Source organism: Brachycentrus maculatus, unplaced genomic scaffold (assembly GCF_059751285.1).
Source record: "Brachycentrus maculatus isolate JH-2025_06_01 unplaced genomic scaffold, ASM5975128v1 h1tg000206l, whole genome shotgun sequence".
Classification (NCBI taxonomy): domain Eukaryota; kingdom Metazoa; phylum Arthropoda; class Insecta; order Trichoptera; family Brachycentridae; genus Brachycentrus; species Brachycentrus maculatus.
In genome coordinates, this window is record NW_028280957.1 from 632,020 (window position 1) to 653,647 (window position 21,628).

The 21,628-nt window shown below is 37.3% G+C and overlaps 2 protein-coding genes across 4 annotated transcripts; one reads left to right on the forward strand and one right to left on the reverse strand.

Annotated features, from left to right (window-relative positions):
• Nucleotides 1-462: 462 nt before the first annotated feature.
• eco (Establishment of cohesion) lies at nucleotides 463-15,589 on the reverse strand. Of its 3 annotated transcripts, none has more exons than XM_088263873.1 (11): nucleotides 15,406-15,589; nucleotides 14,751-14,794; nucleotides 13,754-13,983; nucleotides 11,510-12,937; nucleotides 10,811-11,212; nucleotides 9,969-10,277; nucleotides 9,103-9,227; nucleotides 6,347-6,415; nucleotides 5,259-5,426; nucleotides 4,578-4,702; nucleotides 463-3,646 (listed from the first exon to the last, which is right to left on the reverse strand). In XM_088263873.1, exons 3-11 carry the CDS (start codon nucleotides 13,971-13,973, stop codon nucleotides 3,442-3,444), a joined length of 3,051 nt encoding a protein of 1,016 aa, XP_088119999.1. In that variant the 5' UTR covers nucleotides 13,974-13,983; nucleotides 14,751-14,794; nucleotides 15,406-15,589; the 3' UTR covers nucleotides 463-3,441. The 3 variants fall into 3 exon arrangements, with proteins under 3 accessions (XP_088119999.1, XP_088120000.1, XP_088120001.1); XM_088263874.1 differs by having other exon boundaries at nucleotides 15,320-15,562; XM_088263875.1 differs by lacking the exon at nucleotides 15,406-15,589 and adding an exon at nucleotides 14,899-14,997.
• A 421-nt stretch (nucleotides 15,590-16,010) lies between these two features.
• On the forward strand, nucleotides 16,011-18,403 carry LOC148307144 (uncharacterized). The gene has a single exon (XM_088263877.1). It carries the CDS (start codon nucleotides 16,350-16,352, stop codon nucleotides 18,069-18,071), a length of 1,722 nt encoding a protein of 573 aa, XP_088120003.1. The 5' UTR covers nucleotides 16,011-16,349; the 3' UTR covers nucleotides 18,072-18,403.
• The last annotated feature ends 3,225 nt before the right edge of the window (nucleotides 18,404-21,628 follow it).

The window sequence follows — 21,628 nt, forward strand, 5'->3', positions numbered from 1 at the left end:
GTCACAGAAATGATGGACTAATTTTAATATTGGTAACATTGCTACATTATTGGCGGCTCTATTTGTTGATGTCTATGGTCCACCCTCCCCTCATATTTGTATAACACAAATGGTAGTGTAGTGGTAAACAAACAATCCACACTACTACTTTTACAGCTCTATAAACCATATGATGTCATAAAATGTTAGATGACGTATGTGAACGCACGTTTTTCGTTTTATTAAAATATCTCAAAGCTTAAACCTTAATATCTCCCTTAGTTCTCTACAGATTTCAATAAGAATGCTACCGATAGTCTTGTGATTTTTCATCTTAATTTATTAACTAATAAACCAACATCGTGACAAAAGTCTATTGGAAACTTGTAGAGAACAAGCCTCCATTTTACGTTTTATTAACAAGCTTGTCCACTGCCCTTCGCTCCGCTTCACTTAAAAAATAATGCAACAGGAATCTTTCTTAAAACTTTTTATTTATTTTTCCATCCACATCAGATTTTTATAACAGAATATTCAAATAACTAACGCTACAAACATTTTTATTGAACAGAAAGGTAAAAAAATAAATGTTTCTACAAGTTGACATGCATTAATTAATTTTAACCCATTCAATTTTCATAAAAACGCCTTATAGACTTTTGTTCATTACATGCCTTAAATTAAAAAATCTTTTGAAAAACTAAACACGCATATTTGTTTAAAATTATTTACTAAGTGGTCCTCTATTCTGATGTATCAAATGCAGTATTGATTGTTTTTGTCATTTTTGCAATTATCAATATACATATAATAAATTAAAAATATTTTAAAATGAGCAATATTTTACAGATATATGCATATATTTGGTAAAAAAGTGAGGTATATGTATTGTAAATAAAATACCAGGTTTGCCACTACATGAAAATTTAAAAATTTTCTTCAAAGAATTGATAATATGATGGCTATTTCACAAAATTAACCCATAAGAGACAACTGACAGGTCCCAATATCGATGGTAGGCAATGCTTCAGTGTAAAACCTCTATTTCGCTGCATACGAAAAACATAAAATTAAATATGTACCTATGCATATATTTTTAAAATTACACTAGAACTGGATAAAAACAAAAATTGGGTAATAAATAGGCAACACTTACAAATAAAAATAAAAATATTGACATGGCAATTATAAAGTCTTATTTTAAAAATCTATAAAAATACAGCTTTTATATGTACACATATTCCTAAATGCGACATATTTACAAATGTCACAAATTTAAACTCGCGGGGGGGAAAAATATAATGTTATGTGGAGAAGACTTACTAGGTTACTGGTTCAACATTTTTACCGTAGTATTTTTTAGTAAGGAATAACACGCAAAGCCTCTACTTTTAGATGCTTGTCAGCAGGTAGGATAGGGAAATTAAATACATCACCAACACCCAGACCAATTGAAAATAAATATTTCTGGAATTTATTTTGCACTTGGCGAGAATCGAACCCGCAGTGACAGTTTTGCAGTCGAGCGTCTACCCATCTATGCCATGGTCCCTATTCTAATACATATTTAGTGATTTTTAATTTAAGTTTTGCTTAGAAAATACCACTATTTCTTAAAATTTATTGTGGCACGTGTTTCGATGCATCCTGCATCATTTTCAAACACCGTATGTGCGGAATGCATAAAAACACATGTCTCAATAGATTTTAAGAAATAGTGATATTTACTAAGTAAAACTTAAATTAAAAATGGATCGATTTTATCACAAATTGACTACCGAATCAATTAATGAAAACATATTTAGTGTTTATTATCAAAATGAACTAGGAAACTGATATCAAGGGTTTTGCACAATAACCGATTAAATTACGTAATTTTGAAATATAAAATAAATGGCAATAAAATGTTTAAGTTGAAAAAAACATCATGCGTAAGGTACAATTCTGTTAAAATAAATATGGGCACAAAATTAAGTACTAAATGTCATGTAAAACAGTCTTTAAAAATGGCTAGTAAATTTTAAAAGAAAACTACAGGGTACATTAAAAAGTGAGAGTGAAGGATTTTTTTTAGATTATTGTGAAATTTTACTAAAAAAAATATTCACAATTTTGCCTGTTTTATAAATTTTCTTAGAAATTTCACAGCTACAGTTGAATCACTAAGAAAATGTTAAAAAAGTTAAGAATAAAAATATTTTGGAATGTCGCTACCAAGTTTACTCATTTTAAATTGCACATACGTAAAGATACGCTTATTATTTATAACATTTTAAAATATGCAATCGTTTAAAATAATAAAACTCTCAATGGTATTTGAGAACTTAACACGACCCAATGTACACTAAAATATTGATAATCCTACTTTACTAAAAAAATAAATGCATATATGTAATAAAAACAAAAGCTGGATACTTTTAAATAATGAGCACATAAAGCTACTTAAATAGGCTGACCTCAAGTTCAATGGCACAAAATACAAAATGGTTATACATATGTAGTTTGTACTTTGTTATAGGTAATGGGAATTGTATGGCTTTGTATGTGAGCATGTCTTAAAAGTCGAATGAACTAAAATCATTTAAAATTCTAATTAAATTACAGTAATTCTAAAAAAACAAAATAATAAAACCATGTTTTATAATCTACAATTGCTTTAATCATATTTTGTTGCGATGCACCGACTAATGATGGTCTACTGTTTTTTAAGCTGTCTAACCGACATTTTTTCAAGTATTTTTAAATACATTATGTGAAGGGAAAAAAAAGTTTTTTTCTGGAAAGAACAGAAATGGCAATTTTTTTGCATTATAACCAATTATTAAAATTATCTATTTATTGGAAAAAAACATAAATAAATCAATGTTTTGTTTTTCCTACCTTGATGAGTGTAAGATTTAAAAATTGATTGTTGTGCAAAGTGATTGCTAATAACAATTTTAAATAATTTGTATATATGATAGCAAATTTGGATAATTTATAAAGTGCCATTTTTGTAAAATACTACCTCAAGGGGTGCCTAACTGTAATTGAATTGGGGGAAAGGAGATTGTGGAAACAATTTGGCAAACAAATACGCTTCCTTAAAACACCGTTTTATGCGTTGAGAGAATAAGTTTTTCTTCGAAATAAGAAATGAATAAAATAATTATAATTATTATTATATGGTTTTGATAAGAAAAGACTTATTGAAAGGTTAGAAGTTAAAAAATAATTGTGAAAATATTTTTTCTATGTATATTCTAAAAAACAAAAAATATCCAATTAACATTCTTAAAAAAACTCGGGCGTGAGCAGATATGTGACCTCTCCGGTAGAATTAATGCGACTTAACGAATGCTGGGCCTTAAGAAATCAGCCTATAAATTTTAGTGTTCAGGCAAGACAAAACGAAGACTATTAAGCAATAAACCGCTGGGATCTGTCTTCCGTGTGTAGGGCAATGTCGGCTGAGAGTAACTTTCAGTCCAAATAGACATAGAAATTGTTATTGTTGGTGTACTTAATGGCGAAAGCCTTGCCCATCTCCGTCACGGAGCTGAAGGCCACCTGCTCCTTGGAGAGGATGTGGCCGTAGTAGAAGTTGGCCCTCATGCAGTTGACTAGGCTGGTAGCGACGCCCCTCCTCCGGTGGGACATGTGCGTCCATATGCGCGAAATGCCGACCCTGCAAAAAAAACAAGGATTCTATTCGAGGAGGAATATTAGATGTAGTATATCTATACAGTATATCTATTCAATTTATTTGTGACAGGCACCGTGGCGATTTATTACAGGCAAGATTTATTACATAATAATAATAACATTTTGATATTTCAACATAGATAAAGAATATGGATATCTGGATGTTTACAGGACTTACGACCTGTTATAAATACCCAGACTTCGATATTCTTCTTCATCTATATTAAGATGTCAAAACTTTAAAAAAAAAACTGCTATCTGTATTGCAAATTTTAAAAATAATTCTGGACGCGATGCATGTCTGTTCTTGTTCTGATTTTGAACAAGAATCAAATCATCATCATCTTCTAAAGGCAGCGCCTTGTTGTGTCAGCCACTTGTCTCCGTCAGTCGCCATCCTCTTGAGCTGTGAATAGGAGGAGACGTCCATGAGCCGCTTCAAATCCTGGAAGTATGAAGTTCTTGGGCGGCCTCTTGTTCGTTTTCCCAAGATTCTTCCTTCGAAGATGTTGCTAAGAAAGGTGCTATGTCTAATTGAGTGCCCTATTAGCTTGGCCTTCCTCTTCAAAATATGATTTATAAGCTCTCTTCTTTCTTTTACGTCCTGCAAGACCTTTTCGTTGGAAAGCCTCCTATCAAACAAACATTTAAAAATTGAAGTAAGGAAAGGATTCAAAAAGGCTTTTGTTTGGAGTGTTTTGTTGTATGGGTGTGAAACCTGGACCATCCAAAAGTACGAAAAAGACCGGCTTGAAGCATTTGAGATGTGGGTTTGGAGGAAGATGACCAAAACATCATGGGTCGTAAGGAAGAATCAAATAGAGAGACTTAATTTGTATGGTACATATAAATTGTACCACACTAACTAAACCTCTTAACTGTAAAATAAAATGGGACAGTGACAAAAAACTAACTTGACAGGGTAGCCCTCGGTACTGCAGCAATCCACGCCTGCACCCTGCAGCAGCTTGTAGGCCACCTCCAGCTGCTCCGCTACCAGGCATCCTATCAGCTGGCGACCATCCACGTACAAGTAGACCTGATGACAAATACAACCATGGATATGTCCCTCTATCAAGACAAACATGTAAGTGCATCAAGACAAATTGGTCGAGATCGATGTGAAGGTGTAGTGTGCAAATAAAAAAATTTAAGAAGTGGCACTTTAAAAATTGATCTAAGGGGTAGATTTTCGGGAAATTCATAAAAGTGGAAATATCTTGAATACATACTAAGGCACTTCTACTGAGGTCGTATTTTCATTTTTGGTGAGTCACAAGCTGGCCTCAGACGCTTGAGCAGTACACGGAATTTCACCGTCGGGCACTCCATTTTTTTTAAATAAAAGCGACTACAACAGTTTATCGTGATCAAATTTACACGCACCGTGATCACGCACCGATCCGAAGAAAGATGGCTAAAAGCACAAGCCAATCATCCGTTTTATCATGCTAACCGGACTGCCGGACTGTAAGATTCCGTGTAGTGCACAAGCACTCTAACACCCCTTAAAAGGAAAACGTTGGATTATGGGACACCCTGTCTATATATACAAGATGACGTTGTTAACAGAGAGGATATAATGGAGTGGTTACCTTGTACATCTTGTTGGAGCCCAGCGCGGAGGCGTAGCCGAGCTGGGGGTGCACTACCCTCTCCATCAGGTCCGTGACCCTCTGCCAGTGCGCGGGCGGGTCCCCGGGTTGCACCACCAGGATCCTGGCGCTCCCTGTCTGCTGGCACACCCGCTCGTGCTTCCAGCCCTGAGAAATCATCATTCCTATTGGTTATTGCATATCAGTAATACCCCACTTAGCCCGGGTAATCTATTTTCCACATACGGTCAATGAGACAGACAATGGTCTGTCATTTTTATGCGCAGAATTCAATTTAAATGATTTTATATGCAAAAACTAATACTAAAAACTAAGGTGTCGGGTTGTGGTCCCGTGGTTAGTGTCGCAGACTCTTGAGTCAGCCTGCCATTTCTGTACGCAGTGTTCAATTTAAATGATTTTATATGCAAAAACTATAAACAAAAACTAATACAAAAAACTTAAGTGTTGGGTTGTGGTCCCGTAGTTAGTGTCGCAGACTCTCGAGTCAAGAGTTTCTCGGTCCAAACCCACTCTACCACAATTTGATACCTATTATTAATAATGAGCCGCTTAGACTCACATAAATGTAAACTCATAGTATGAAATTGAAGTATTTTTGTAAATAAAAAAAAACACAAATACATATTTCTATACATATACAAAGTTATTCTAGTACAAATATAAAGTTATTGGGAATGCACACACCTTACACAAGACCAAAACGGTATAAACTATTTGGTAATCGACACACCGTACTCACGACTGAACAAATATTATGAAATCCCCGGGTAAAAGATCAAATTTTTCGTTGAATCACAGAACCGTGCTATTAAAACAGCATAAATAGGGATGGCCTTAAGCGGGGTATTACTGTTAATATATCGAGGATATGTTGCCATGTTACCATCGGAATGTCCTGAGTCCCGAAAAATTGTAAAATAAATTAAGTAAAATCTCCGGCCTCATGATGGGGGACCTATAGAGAGTGTGAGAAAACGTGGAAGGATACAGAAGAGGCCTATATCCAGCAGCGGAAGACAGAGGGCTAAAGAAGAAGAAAGGAGATTTATTTTGAATTTACTTACGTTAAATTTAAGAATGTCCACAGCATTATGGTGGTTCAAGTGATCCATCTCGTCCTGTGCATCTCCGACCTGCAGGATAATAATAATAATTTTGAATAATTTATTTAGAACCCTCCTTATCAGTCATCGTTCACATTGTGTAATACCACTTTAAATTTCAAGTGGTATTATACAAAGTGAACGTTGGATAAGGAGAGTGTTATATTACCATACCACAACAATAACAATGCTTGTAATATACAAAACATTTTATATAGCGCCATTTTCGTAAGCACGCAGAGCATAAATACATTTTTGGTTGCTAAAAATATTAAAAATATTTTTGTCCGCCTCCGTAGTGTAATGGTCAGCATGCTCGCCTACCGTTCTGGAGGTCCCGGGTTCGATTCCCAGGGGGGTTTAATAAATATAAGTGATTTTTTCACTCTAATATTTATTCAATATTACACTGGACTGGTACCTGAAGTGGAGGGCTGATCACCTTTCCTTCATGTGTAATCGATCGAGATAACACTGCGTTTATATGAAGCAGTGCCCTATGCACCATTGGGGTGTGGTAAGGGATTTATATAAAAATATTAAACTTGTAAGAAAAGCAATAAAACATTCAGATAATCCCATGCAAAATATTAACAAGTTTTGTAGTATCTAACGCTTGTTCCTTCCAAATTTGTGTATTTTTTATAAGAATTTGCGTATTAAAATTATATTCATAAATGTATGCGAGAAGAACAAAGAGACGCAGTTCATCGACTTTTATTTTGTTTACAATATTGTCCCCACCACATGCAACTCCTTTAAAATCGTATGTAAAGGGTGGAGGACCAATATTTGTGTGTTCAGATGAGATTGAAATTCAAACGTATATACGTAGCGCTCGCTCTTTGTCTATCGGTGTCGCTTTGTTCTTCTCGCCCTTATGACTTTTATAATTTTTTAAAAATAAATAATTGTTTCCATTTGTGCGTTTCCGTCTTCCTCATCATAAGTGTTCCAGTACCATTAGACAATACAGCCCAAGTGCAATCTAACCATGGCTTATACAACACCACTTATCATGGCCCTACTAAGGCTTTTTTAAGTTTGATAGTAACTTGCAGGTGGATTTTATCTTTATGTTCAAAGTTACTGTAATTTCATGTTGTCCGCTTCCATAGTCTAATGGTCAGCACGCTCAGCTACCTGGTCCTAGGATCGATTCCCAGGGGGAGAGTAAAATAAATATGAGTGATTTTCACTGTAATATTTATTCAATACTACCCTGGACTGGTACCTGAAGCAGAGGGCTGATCACCTTTCTTTCATGTGTTAACGAACAAGATAACACTGTGTTTATATGATTCAGTGCCCTATCCACCATCAGGTGCGGATAAGGGTTTGAAGAAAACGAAGATAATTTCATGTAATTCATGAGTGAAAAATCTTGGCAAAAACACTCGCAATATGTTTTTCTAGTTTCCTTTACTTATAAAATAAAAATAAAAACTTTTTACAATACTTGAACATGAAAGAATGAATTAGACATTGTGCTTGCATCAAGCGACTTCATAGAGGTGTTCACAAAGGGACGCGCGGCTTGAGATACATGAGACAGTGATTTATCAGGGGTACAGTGAATTAGAGTTGAGTTCTGGATTTCCAGAATGGAAATAGATTGCGAAATATAATACAGTAGGTGCCTGAGGCGAATACTGGGTGTAAAGTGGTATGACTTCGTCAGATATGAGGATATGAGGAGAAGAACCCAGCAGCCCCTCATACTGGAAGTCCTGAAGAAGAGAAGACGGACATGGTTGGGACATGTCCTTAGAATACCACCTGAGAGCATTTACCCCTCATGTCTCTTCTCCCAACCCTCAGAATTCCGGCACCCGGAAAGCCACTGATGACCATTCACTGGCCACGGCAAAACTTCAGGATGTTGAAGGACATTGTAAACCGAGATAGGACACAAAATTCCAAACCCTCTTCTAGTGGAATGGAAGGTCTTTTGATGACAGTAAACAGTCCACCTTCTCCTGAGGAGTGCAACGTGGTTTCCTCCCAGCAATGCTGACAAGTCCCTGATTGGCCCACACTAGATTATCCCTCCTATACCCAATACAGATTTAAATAAAACATCTTTATTTAGTTAGAAGAAACAAAATCCACTTAACGATCTATAAATCTTGTGCATAATAAGCGAGGTAAATAATAAATTCGATTCACATCTAAAAAAAAAATCTCGAGATGCTGGACTGACCTAGGAGGAAGCCAATAGGATAGCGCATGACAGAGTGATTTGGAGACATCCCGTGTTGGCCATATCGCTCACTCCTTTCAACAATGTCTTATATCAAAAATCGTTAATTTTCAGTTGTGCATGTTTTCGGAATGCCCAGAAAATGTACTACATACATCCCAGCAAAAAGCAGCATATTTTTAACTTAATATTTACCCGCTATAGGGCATAAAGTGTTGTTTTTGCATTTTGAAGAAAATGTATTGTTAAATATTTTTTTTTTAAATATACTTAATATTTTTCAAATGGAGAAAAAATACTCAGGTTTTACCTAAAAAGATCTGTTGCACAGTAAAAAGTTCAATAAGTGGCTTGATATTTATATTTAATACATTTGATTATATTTTTAAACATTAAAAACAATCTCCTGAAAAATCAAGTTTTTTGATATGCGACGTTGTTGAAAGGAGTGCGCGATATGCTCTACCTAGGGAGCGAAAATGGAAAAGAAGAACAAAATAAAATGTGTATTCACCTGGTAGACTGCATTGCAGTCACTGCATTCCACGGCCCCAAACCTCTTCTGTCCCGCATCTATTTGGTATTGATCAGAGTCCGTTGAAAGGAACTTAATTTTGCTTTTTTTGTTTTTATTATTTTCTGAAAAAAAGAAAGCTTCATGAAGCAAAAAAATAAAAAAGTGTAAAAAAAAAGTGTTATGGTGGAGACTGACCGGATCCTTTCGTTGTAACGTAATGTCCTAACATCGCTCACGACGAGCACCAGCGAGCATCCGAAACTATGGATGGAGTGCTCGGCTCGCTGTACTGACTATACGAATGTTCCCATCGTAACATAACACGTGAAATGGCTGCGGTCAGTCTCCACCATAATGATTTTAATTTGTACATTTCAGAAATTGAACCAACATAATATAATGTACTTGTAAATATGTTCCATTTCATATAATGTACGGTTTTAACATAAGGTTTATGAAACGCACAAATATTAACTCTAAAGACGGGCACATAGATTTTACAATTGTAGAACACATTTTTCATTCTCAAAAAATGTGATATTTCAGAGCCCTGATTACACTTCTGGCATTGAAATGAATTTCAACAATTCAAACCCTCATCTGCAACAGATGGTGCATAGGGCACTGCATCAAATAAACGCAGCGTTATCTTGATCGCTAACACATGAAGCAAAGGTGGACAGCCCTCCGCTTCCAGGGTAATATTGAATAAATTTTAGAGTGAAAAAATCACTTGTATTTATTTAATCCCCTCCCCCTACTGGGAATCGAACCCGGGACCTCCAGTACGGTAGCAAAGGATGCTGACCGTTACACTACGGAGGCAAATAATAAATAATAAAAAAATACAGATAAAAAATTACCCTCAAGTCTTGCTTGCTTTACGATGCTGTCTTTGTCAAATATAGGATATAATTTTCTCTTTTTCTCATTTATATTGGTCGGATCCTCCATGGGTTGATAACCAGCATCAGAATGGTCGGATAATTCAGCGCTACTGGCTAATTTAGGGCTCGAGAGAGCCAAGCCGGAAGCCATTGTGCACATTTGTGTCGTGGGTGACAGCAGCAAGGCTGGGTTTATGTTGTTCATTTTGGCGATCTCCATTATCTGTTTATCGAGAGCTTGGATTTCAGAATCAATGGCCTCCAGATCACGAGGAACATCACCATCTAAAAAACATTCACAGAAATTATGAGCAATTTCCAGATGAATAACAAACCACAAGACATTTTAACAGACATTAAACACAATAATTTTTTTCAAATTTCCCTCCAAATCATAGACAATAGATAATGACAGGTTTGCCAGATTAAGAAAAGGCTGGAAAATCCTGAGTAGGTACTTTTTAATTTGCATAATTAGTACCTAACCACAGAGAAAATGCCCAAAGGTGAGAATGGCAGGTTTTCACAACTTTATTAACCCATAGCCTCATTACTGAATACGGTCTAAGCTGTTGACAGTCTTCTTCATAGAAACAAAACCTCAATGAGATGTTAATTTTACCATGAATGTTTAATTATCTAAATACGTTATTAATGATCCAAATACGTTAAGAGATTAGGACAGGTCAAATGTTGGAGCTGCTTTGGTTAAGATCAAATTCCGACATGATAGCAAATGATTTAAAAAAAATATATTCATCCACTTGTGTCTTCAATTCAATCAATGATGCTTTTAAGAAATAAATAATGATAATTACCGATCATATCGTCCACATTATTGACAATAATGTACCCGCCATCCACGGGAAGAAACTGAATATCTGATGGGTTAGACATTCCCGATGTAGATTCGTACATTCCCTGGTCACTTCCAGAATTGGACAATTCATTCAAACCCAAAACGCTAGATGTACTGCTTTGAACGATGGAAGAATCCATACTATTTCCATTAACAAAGAAATTATCGGCAACAATATCGGGGCTGGGCGTAGTACTTGCTTGTATTGGAGTGTTTAGGCCATGTATTCTACTAGTAATTGTCTCTGGTTGACAATTAGCGCTTTTATGCGTGGTCTCCGCACCTTCTGGTTCCTCCTCTTCTTCTGTCCACTGAGAAAGTAAATCTTCTATGCTATTTTTCTCAGGAACATCAAACTTATCTGAAATTTTTAATGTGTACAAATATCAGTCAAAGATTTATATACTTAATATGCACTCCTCGACTCTTGGGATATTTTTCAATAGTTTTCTTTTAATTTGTAATATTTTTTACATATTTAAGTGACTCTAACTCCATGCTTAACTTCCATACATTTGGGTTGGAACCAGGACTCCGTTGTGCCTTTCTTAATTTTATTGATAATGCTTATCCCACATAATGCTTATCGATTATCGAATATATAGTGATATATAATGGAAAATAAGAAAGTTTAAATATTAGTTATGTTATTACTAACCTTCATCATCGGCTAGAAGATCAGACACGTCAAACTGCACTAAATTCTGCAGCATCGCCAACTTCTCTTCGACAGATGTCTTGTCTTTGGAAGGCTTTTTGGGCGGCATGTATTTGTTTAGAATTGCCTTTCTCAATACCGCCGCTCTACCCTGGCTAGACTTAAAGAACTTCCTAGTGGAGGGGCTGTTCTCTGTCTGGTCATCCGTACACTGGTCATCCGTACTTTCATCAAGGAGGTCGGATACTTTCTCCGGCTCCGAAGACCTGTCTTCAGTATGACAGAGAACAGAATTCAACGATTTCGTGCATCCTAGCTGCTTCAGAATGGAGTCCATCTTGTTTAATTGGTTCTGGGACAGACCTGTCGCCATCGCAAGCGCATCGGTACCAGAATTTTCCATGTTTAATATAGCGGGTGTGGTTTTTTGAAGTCCGTTGATGACAACATTAGACTTTTTCGTAGCCATAAAGTTATTGATGTAATTGTTTAAAGGCGATTCATCGATGATTTTAAGAGCTAGTTTGAGCTTTTGATCTTTAGTTAGGATAGTGTATTTAGATTTAGGTTTTCGAATCCCGTGCTTGACTCCCATGTTTATTTCTCCCAAACGTCTCTTTCTGCTTTTTTTATACGATAGCCGCGATGAAGGATGTCTGTTGGTGTTGCTCCTTCTAGGCTGGTAAGACGTAACAGACATGCTCATCGACGCCTCTAAGTTGGCGTTAGATTTGTCCAAGTCGGCGTTAGATTTGGGGTAGAACGATTTCGGAGACAAGAAATGTTTATCATTGTCATTGTTGAACAAAGAAAGTCTGGCTTTGGGTACGGGTACGCTTGAATTCTGGCGAGAGTTCTTGTGAAGAGACGTGTTGTCATTTATGCCGTCCATCTTGTCGGAGCTGGTTCCTTTAGACGGGCTATTTGAAGAGCAGACCTTTAAAGGCCTTCTGCCGTGTCCGATCCTGGGAGGAGTTTGCGTATTCATTACATTCTCGTGAGGAGTTTTCAGTATTCTAGATGGAGATTGCTCTAAATACTCTTCAGGCAATTGAAACTCTGTGGTTCCAGTTTTTATATTCTTTAACGATTTGAAGAAGTTGTTAGATTCGTTATCCGTTGTATTTTTACTTTTCCTGGACGAGCGTTTGTTTTTGGATCGAGTTCTTCCCGAAGGCGTGTTTTCCTTGCAGTCTGACATATCGGAATCGGAATGGAAAGTCAGATCTTGCAAGGAGCTACTGCAGCTCTCCGTGTCGGCAAGGATATCGACAAGCTTCACGCGGACGTCACGCGTGACTTCGCACTTGTCCAACATGGAGCGCCTGGTCATGTAGTTTTTAAAAGTAAGAGGAGACTGGAGTATCTGTCGAGCAGTTTTCTTTTTTGACTTTTCTTCTTGCTTGCAGTGACTCCTCGTGATTCCTCCTTAAAAAAATTAACATAAAAGTTAGACTTAGTGTGAAGAACACCTAATATACAGTAATTACCCTCTTAACTGCAAACTGAGCACTGCTGTATCTCAGATTTCAAATTTACCCATATTTCAGATTGGTATTTACCAATATTAGATTTTTATATTACCAGAATTAAATCCGTATACCAGACCCATTTTGTCATAACATAATACGTTACAATGCGAGCATTCGTATACTCAGTACAGCGTTCCGAGTGCTCCATCCATAGTTAGATAACGCCGCGAGCAAAATTACTACAAAATGCTCTGGTCAGTCTCCACCATTATAGAACCTGGGGCGTTCATTTCATAAAGGTACAAAAGCAGTGCCTACCTTATCTTACCCATATTTCAATAATATTAATAGATTCTCAAATTCTCAATATTCTTCTTTATCCATGTTGAGATGTAAAAAAATAATATGAAAAATAACTTGAAGATAATCCAAATTTGTGTAGAGAGAGATGAGTATTTGGACACACTCAAAATGTTATTGAAATGATTGTTTGTAAAGAAAATAAAATGGTAAGTGCGTTGGCTTTATTATTGTCAATGTTAACTATTTTTTAACATACAGACTGTATAATTCCCAAACAAATAAAATTACAACATTTTGAGTGTGTCCAAATAGTTGTTCACAAATCTGGATTATCTCCAATTATAGGAGTTAATTTTCATATTATTTTTCGACATCCCGTAAATGCCCAGACTTCCATATTCTTCTTCATCTTTGATGAGATGTCAAAAAATAATATGAAAAAAATAAAAAATTAGTGAAGAGAACTCACTCCAGGAGTGGGGTGTCTGCGGCACGCTCTGGTCAAAGGGCTCGGAGCTGTCGCTGGACTCGATGGTGCTCATGATGCCGAGGTCGCAGCTGTCGTCGCTGTCTCCGCCGCGCATTCGGCGCCCGCTATCGGGGCTGCCGTGGAACAGCGCGCGCTTGCGCTCCGACATCTTGGGCGTGTGCGGCATCCCCCTGCTGCGATGCGGAGTCACCAGCGCCATTGCGTCGATCCTAATTAGTTTTTTTTTAGAATAGCCTTCTTTAAACCCTTATTCTCACCCAATGGTGCATAGGGCACTGTATCATATAAACGCAGTGTTATATTGATTGTTAATACATGAAGAAAAGGTGATCAGCCCTCCGCTTCAGGGTAAAATTGAATAAATATTAGAGTGAAAAAATCACTTATTAGTTAAAATAAATATTAGTGATTTTTCAGTCTATTATTTATTTGATATGACCCTAGACTGGTACCTTAAGTGGAAGGCTGATCACCTTTCCTTTGTGTATTTAACGATCAAGATAACACTGTTTCTGTAAGATACGGTGCTCTATCACCATTGGGTGCGGTTAAAGGTTAGAAGATGTTTTTTTTCTTTTTTATTTAATCCGGCAAATGACCGAGTTTTGTCATTACCGACACTCACCAGTCTGATGATGTCGGAACAATGAAACCCGGTCACGGGTCAGATAAAATAAAAGTGGTAAAATATTTAGTTGCTGTTTTATTATATAAGCAAGTTAAATAATAACTGCAACTCACATATCAAAATTAAATAACTTTTTAAAAAATGGGAAGGTTAGGTTAGGTTACTTTAGGTTGGGTAAGGTTAGGTTAGTTTTAATCTCATTTTGTGATAGAATGTGTGGAATGGTACCTTAGTAATACATTTCGAACTAATTCTACTTACAGTTCAATTTTGAATGTGATTTAGAAAATCATTTCTAAGATTGATATTAAAAATAATAATAAATAAAAAACAACAACAAAAACATACCTTATATTATAAGTTCTTTTCTCCTCAACCTACTCGAAATTATTCTGAAACAGAAACATTTTTTTATTGGAGATGTTTTAAGGGGTTACAATACATTAAACTTGTTTATTAATGCAAAATAAGAGAAGAAAAAAAAAACATGACTAACTATAAGGGAAACTTTTTTTTTCTCTCTCAATATAATATGGCTAAACTTTTACATTTTTTCCGTAGCGTAAAACAATCGTAATCACATTTAGAAACGTTTTTGACAGCTGATATGTTGGTGGAAAAGAAAAATTCCACGCTTAAAAAGTTTTTGTCAAACCGGTCCAACTCAAGCGTGGAGCCAATGATGAATGATGCTTTCCAACTCATAACTTAAATAATAACTTTTTCAACAACTACATAACTTTTTATTTATTCTAAACCATACTGAAGGTTTGATGCGAACAATAAACATGATAAATATCAATATATATGGTAAAAAATATACACTAAAAAAAATAGTAATCGTTAAACACCAAAATGGCTTAACATATCGTGGGCAAATAAGGGCGCGCGAAGTTGGCGAAGCAAAAAATACGTACGATCATTCAATAAACTGCACATAAACATCTTGATTCTAATAATTAATAAACGGTTCAACGTAATTGTGGATAAATAGTTCACAAACCTGACCCGCTGTTGTCGAAAACTCAAAAACGGTTACTCGCGATGCGAGACGCGAGTCGATGCCAGGTTTGGCGCGCAAAACAGCTGTCTGTCAACTTGTATACAAGTTCCTGATTGGTTAAAAGCGCGATCTTCTGCTGGTTACTTCACACTGGATTTCGACCATTTCCTTGAATTTTCAAAACTGAAAATACTAAAAAGCATATATTTTCCTATCCTATTATATATTTAAATACATATAAGGATAAAGAAAGATAGAACTAGGATATCCTTATATTTTTTAAATAAACTCTACTATTTGATTTACATTGAATAAGCAAAAAATGATAATATTTTTCATAGTGAAAATTTCTTCAAATAATTTTATATCTTCGATTCCTAAGCGATATTGCAACGTAATGATTTATATATATATTTTTTAAATTACTTTATTTTGAGTTATTCAAGAGTAACGTTGCGTGTATCTTTATTACTCGGATTTGATTGAGAATAAACCTTTTTGTATAAAGTTTTCGAGTTGGATATGTGCTGCGTACTCGGGAACCTTGAAAACTTCGTAAAGAATTCAATATGGCCGCTTTATTTTGACATTTCGATGTCAAATGTCGTGAGAATTCTTATAACATTTAAAGTCTACAGCTGTTTTACATAAAAACTTTATGTAGAACAATAATTTTTACCAAAACGCCTTCCAGAAGCGTACGGGAAGTTCGTCGGACGATCGATCTTTTTTTATTTTTAGCACTCGATCAAAAGTATGTCGAAGCCATGTGACACTACAAGAACATTATGTTTTCTGAAATAATCACATTTCGCGTGGAATAATCGGGTTTCCTCGGTCGCAGCAGCGTATCGCGTCGCCGTATAGTAGTGTGCTTCAAGTTATCAGGTCGGAATATAAATGATCAGTGAGTCATATCATTAGTTAAAAATGAGTGTGAGGCCATGGGCACCCCTTTTCCGAACCCTCAGGATGGAGCGGCGACCAAGAAGAAGCGGGGGCAGGGCTCCGCGGGGGCGGGGTCGCGCGCTCGCAAGCCGCGCGCCACCGCCGCGCGAAGGCACCAAGATCTCCTAGCGATGCCGCCGCTGCAGGTGCCCACCAAGTTCACGGTCGTGTCGCACGATCTGCACCACACGCTCAGCACGCCCGGGCCCAGCGGCATCAAGCAGTGCTTCCGCTCCGTCAAGTCCGTGCGGCGCATCCCCGTGCTGCCGCGCGTGGCGCCGTCGCCGCACGGCGACGCTCCGGCGCCGGCGCCGCAGGCACGCCGCGCCGCGCGCGCGCCGCCTCCGCCCGCCGCCAAGAAGCACTCGTGCCGCTGCTGCGGCAAGCGCTTCGGCAGCCCCGGCAAGCTGGCGCAGCACAACCTGGCGCACACCGGCGAGCTGCCCTTCGGCTGCCAGCACTGCGACAAGAAGTTCAACTCCAAGTTCAAGCTCGTGCGCCACGGCCTCATCCACAGCGAGACGCGCCCCTTCTCCTGCGCCACCTGCCTCAAGACCTTCCACCGCAAGGACCACCTCAGCAACCACCAGCGCATCCACAACCCCGTCAAGAGCGTCTACACGTGCGACAAGACCGACTGCAACAAGCGCTACACCTCCCCGCTCAGCTTCAAGAAGCACACCGCCCTCCACTCCGCCGAGGAGGGCAACCTCGACTGCAAGATCTGCCTCAAGACGTTTGACAACCAGGACGACATCGTCTACCACTTGAAGGTGCACGCGGGGAGTCGAACTATTAAAAATGAAAATGATAAAAAATACAAGTGCTCTTTTTGCGATAGGAAGTTCTTCACGCAGAAAGATGTCCGGAGACATCTGGTAGTTCACACGCACACTAGGGACTTTCCGTGCCAGTTCTGCAAGCAAGAGTTCGGGCGCAAGGACCACTTGGTCCGGCACGTGAAGAAGGCTCACCCGTACGAGGTCTGGCAGTCGGCGACTCCGGGCACGTCGGGGTCCTTCGCCGAGTCCCCGGAGCCCCCCGCACCGCCCGCGCCCGCCAAGCGAGCCCCCCCGGCGCCCGCCGCCGCGCCCCCTCCCGCCCCTGTACCCGGCACCAGTAAGAAGGGTAAAGGAGAAGCCAAAAAGTCCAAAACCAAAGCCGAACTCAAGTTTCCCAGAAAAACGCCCGAGAAAAGTGTAATGGTGACAGTTATGGAACCGACGGAAGACGTATTCCACTACGGCGAGATGTCCGAGCCGACTCTGTTCCTCCCCTGCCAGGAGCTGCCGGGCGTCTCCGGCCAGATCAAGCTGGAGCCCCTCCCCGAGAGCGTGAAGATAGAGGACCAGGTGCGGGTCGTGTACGAGGACATGCCGTCCACGTTCAAGGAGCCCCTGCCGATGATGGAGCGCTCCGCGCCGACCCAGCCGCCCTTCGAGGACTACGACTCCATCATCCGGTACATGATGTCCTCGCCGCACTCCTTCCCCATCATCCCTCCCCCCATGGAGATGATGCAGCAGGAGGACATGGACTACGCCAGGAGCGAAGAGCCCCTCTTCCAGCAGCCCGTGGAAGATCCCATCCTGATAGAGCAGGAAGGAGACCAAGGCGTGTTCACCGGCCAACAGTCCACCAGAGTCCTGCCAGCTTTTGACCAAGCATTCCTGAATACGACGCAAAGTCCTAAACCTCCGCAGCATCCACCCAAGTAACCCTTTTTCTATTATGATTCCGCTACTTTATTCTTTTAAAGCAGTTTGCACTATGAACACCGAGAAAATACGCAGCTGGTAACATCATACCATGGCAACCTTTCTAGCAAAATATCGTAAGGGTCAATCCTCTCGAAACATTCTAAAAGCCATACCGTTGACTTAATCCTTAAATGTGTTACTCAAAAATCAGATTCATCAGTATTCAATTTGATGGTCAAATTATAATGTTTTTACCCTATCACAGATTTACCCTTACATTGTTGTTACAGTCGAGTCTTTATTAACATGGTTTGTCAATGTAACCGGGGGCCAATTGGTGAAACATTGTAAGAGCTACAAGTATTTGTAAAAAACATACTTACTTTTATCAACTTACTTTGTAATCGAGACATTGACCTTATTGTTAGCAATATATATGTGTTAAAACCCGATTTTCCCTAGTGAAAACTAGTTTTGAAGTATGGTTTTGTTAGAATCGGTTTTTTTAACCAAGCAGGACTAGTTATATAGTTTTAACTGGGAACATTTGTAGATTGTGTTTTTATTCATATCTATGAGCGGTTTTAAACTATAGTCAATCTAGCTAAATTTAATTCAGTTAAAACCCGTTTTTCCTATTGAAAACTAATTTTGACAAAATATTTTTGTTAGGACTAGTTTTCATTAGGAAAAACTAAGAAGACACAATTTTATAACTGTAGGTAAATATAGGTTGGGTTTTTTTTATGGCTTTAAACTACAGCGAAGTAGTTATCCCAACTTAAAACTAATTCTAAGGGAACATTTGGTTACTGCTAGTTTCACTAGGAAAAATGGATTTTTACTGTAACAGGCCATACTTAAATAATATTGAAAATTTATCCCTACGATAATTTGCCAAGAAAGTGTTGACATATGTTTATTTTAGAAGCATTAATTGTTACCTGCAGTAAGAGGCTATATTTTATAGTGCAGACTACTTTTGCGTGTTTTTTATTACCTCCCATTTTTATGGAAAGCGACACATGTCTAGCTTATGCGCATTTACATCGCATCCCGTTCTTAGAGACCTTGAATTTTCTTGAGATATACAGAATTACCATCATGTTAGCTGAGAATCAAACAATGTCGCTATTTTTGTGAGCACAGAAATTATATTATATTTTTCAATGCAGATTGTGAACACACTGCGTACAGTGACCAGTTAAAGAAAATTTTTAATGAGTTGCCATGACTAAATAATTCTCAATTGTGGTTTTAACACATTTCAGATGGGTATTTTTTACGCTTGCGGACCGCTAGCGACGGGATTTGATAATTATGTACACATAGTTAAGACCTTAAGAAAGACATTGGTATATAATATTCTTATAAAAACATGGGATAATTCCTTCTTTCCTTCGTTTGAAATGAGACCGGCGCAGAAGGTAAAAATACCCTTCCTATCCTTAGCAACCATCGACCGAAGGGGTAGAAATGCCCTTCCCGTCTGAAGTATGTTAAGATCAGGAAAAAGTTTCAATGCTTAAACTATAGACAATAGGGAAAAGCTCTGAAAGCTGTTGCTAAATTACTCCATGTACATAACTTGTGAGAATTTAGGCTATATGAATGCCAAACAACGGGCAGAGTGGTGAATAGGCCTGAAGCCTGCCACTAATAGGTCATAAGCCTTGTGAATGCCCAGACTTTCACATTTTCTTTGTACAAAAAAGATACATCTCTGTTAAGAGATCTCGTATATCTTAAAATAAATTTTCTGAGCAATATTATATAGAATCGAAACTCACACGATTTTTGACCATTTCATATTGCTCGCTCACTCCTTTCAACAACGTCATAAATCAAAAAACTTGACTTTTCAGAAGAACTTTTTTTAAGTTTGAAACTATAATACAATGTATTAAAAATAAATATCAAGCCACTTATTGAACTTTTTATTGTGCAACAGATCTTTTTAGGTAAAACCTGAAGGTTTTTTCTCCATTTGAAAAATATTTAGTTTATTTAAAAAATTAATTAAACAATACATTTACTTCATATTTACTACATATTTAGTATATTTAAAAAAATTATTAAACAACTCCTTTTCTTCAAAATGCAAAAACAACACTCTCTGCCCTGTAGCGGGTAAATGTTAAGTTAAAAATATGCCACTTTTGCTGGGATATAGTACATTTTCTGGGCATTCCGAAAACATGCACAACTGAATATTGACGATTTTTGATTTATGAGGTTCTTGAAAGGAGTGAGCGATATGTCAAAACGACTCGGCTTGAACTTGTCACTTTTTGCAGTATTTCCTACAAGATATTTTTAAACTATAAATTCAAGTTTCAACGTCAGGTGCTAATGCGGATGATTCTCTTAATTTGCAACGGTATAATTAGGTCTTCACATTAAGCTGTGTATCCACTGCATTCGTGAACAAGTACTCTAGAATTACTACCAGTCTAATGGTGTCAGTAACGACGAAACCTCATCATCGGTCAAACAGAATAAATGTAACAAAAGCTGTTTACTTATTGTTTTATTCCTATATTGTTTATTGATTTGGCATTAACTTTGTGGAATGATATTTTGATTTATATTTAAAAATTAAACACTTGTATATTACTTTTTTGAGTTTATTAATGTAAACACGACTAGTTTTGTTAACTATAAATATTCTCATCAAGTGAAAATACAAATTGTTCATATTTATTGTATAAAAGTTTGTATTTTCATGTATCGATAAAAATATCTGTAGTTTTCAAAGACTAGTCGCGCTTACATCAATAATCCCAAAAATTGGTCTTGTACAAGTGTTTTAATTTTATAAAATACTACTTCAAGGGCCCTTCACTGTGATTATATATCGTGGGTATACTGGCAAAAAACATCGACTCTAAAATCCTTGTTCGAATAATCCCTGTTTTTTAAAGCTTTTATCCTGAATAAAATACCAGCTATTAAACTTAATGTTGAATTTTCTTGTAAAACCACATAAATATGACATTTCAAACTGCTTAGTGTATTTTTCCAGTTTATAGAATTTTGAAAACTTTATAATACTGCACCATTAAGTCAAAATTGCATATTTTCAAGTTAATGTTTTTTGCCAGTACACACACAATATCATATACTACTAATAGATACATTGAAATGCTCTTTACATGAAATGGTTCGGCAGCAATCTGTTACAATCTGACGACTGAACGTTACTGCCGAGAGTGGTTTTTCTCCATCTGATTTTGCGATGTAGTGGATACACAGTATCTGTCGCGCTTTCCATATCAACGGGGTGTTTTAATAAATATATTTACGTACGGTGCATTGAGAAATTGTTCTGTTTTTATAAATAACAAAGAAAAAAACAGATTGGGTCGCATTTGTATATTTTTAAACTTAATAAACTTCCAACATTGCTTAAGACTTGCCAATTTAAGGCTTTTTTTAATTAGGACTTTGGGTACGGAATGTGCTTTATATTTTTCGAATCAATCATACTAATGTCTTAAATGCATACCTGAGTTTGAAATAATTGTCTTCCAAGAGATTTATCAACGTACCTCCCTTATCCAGAATGTATATAG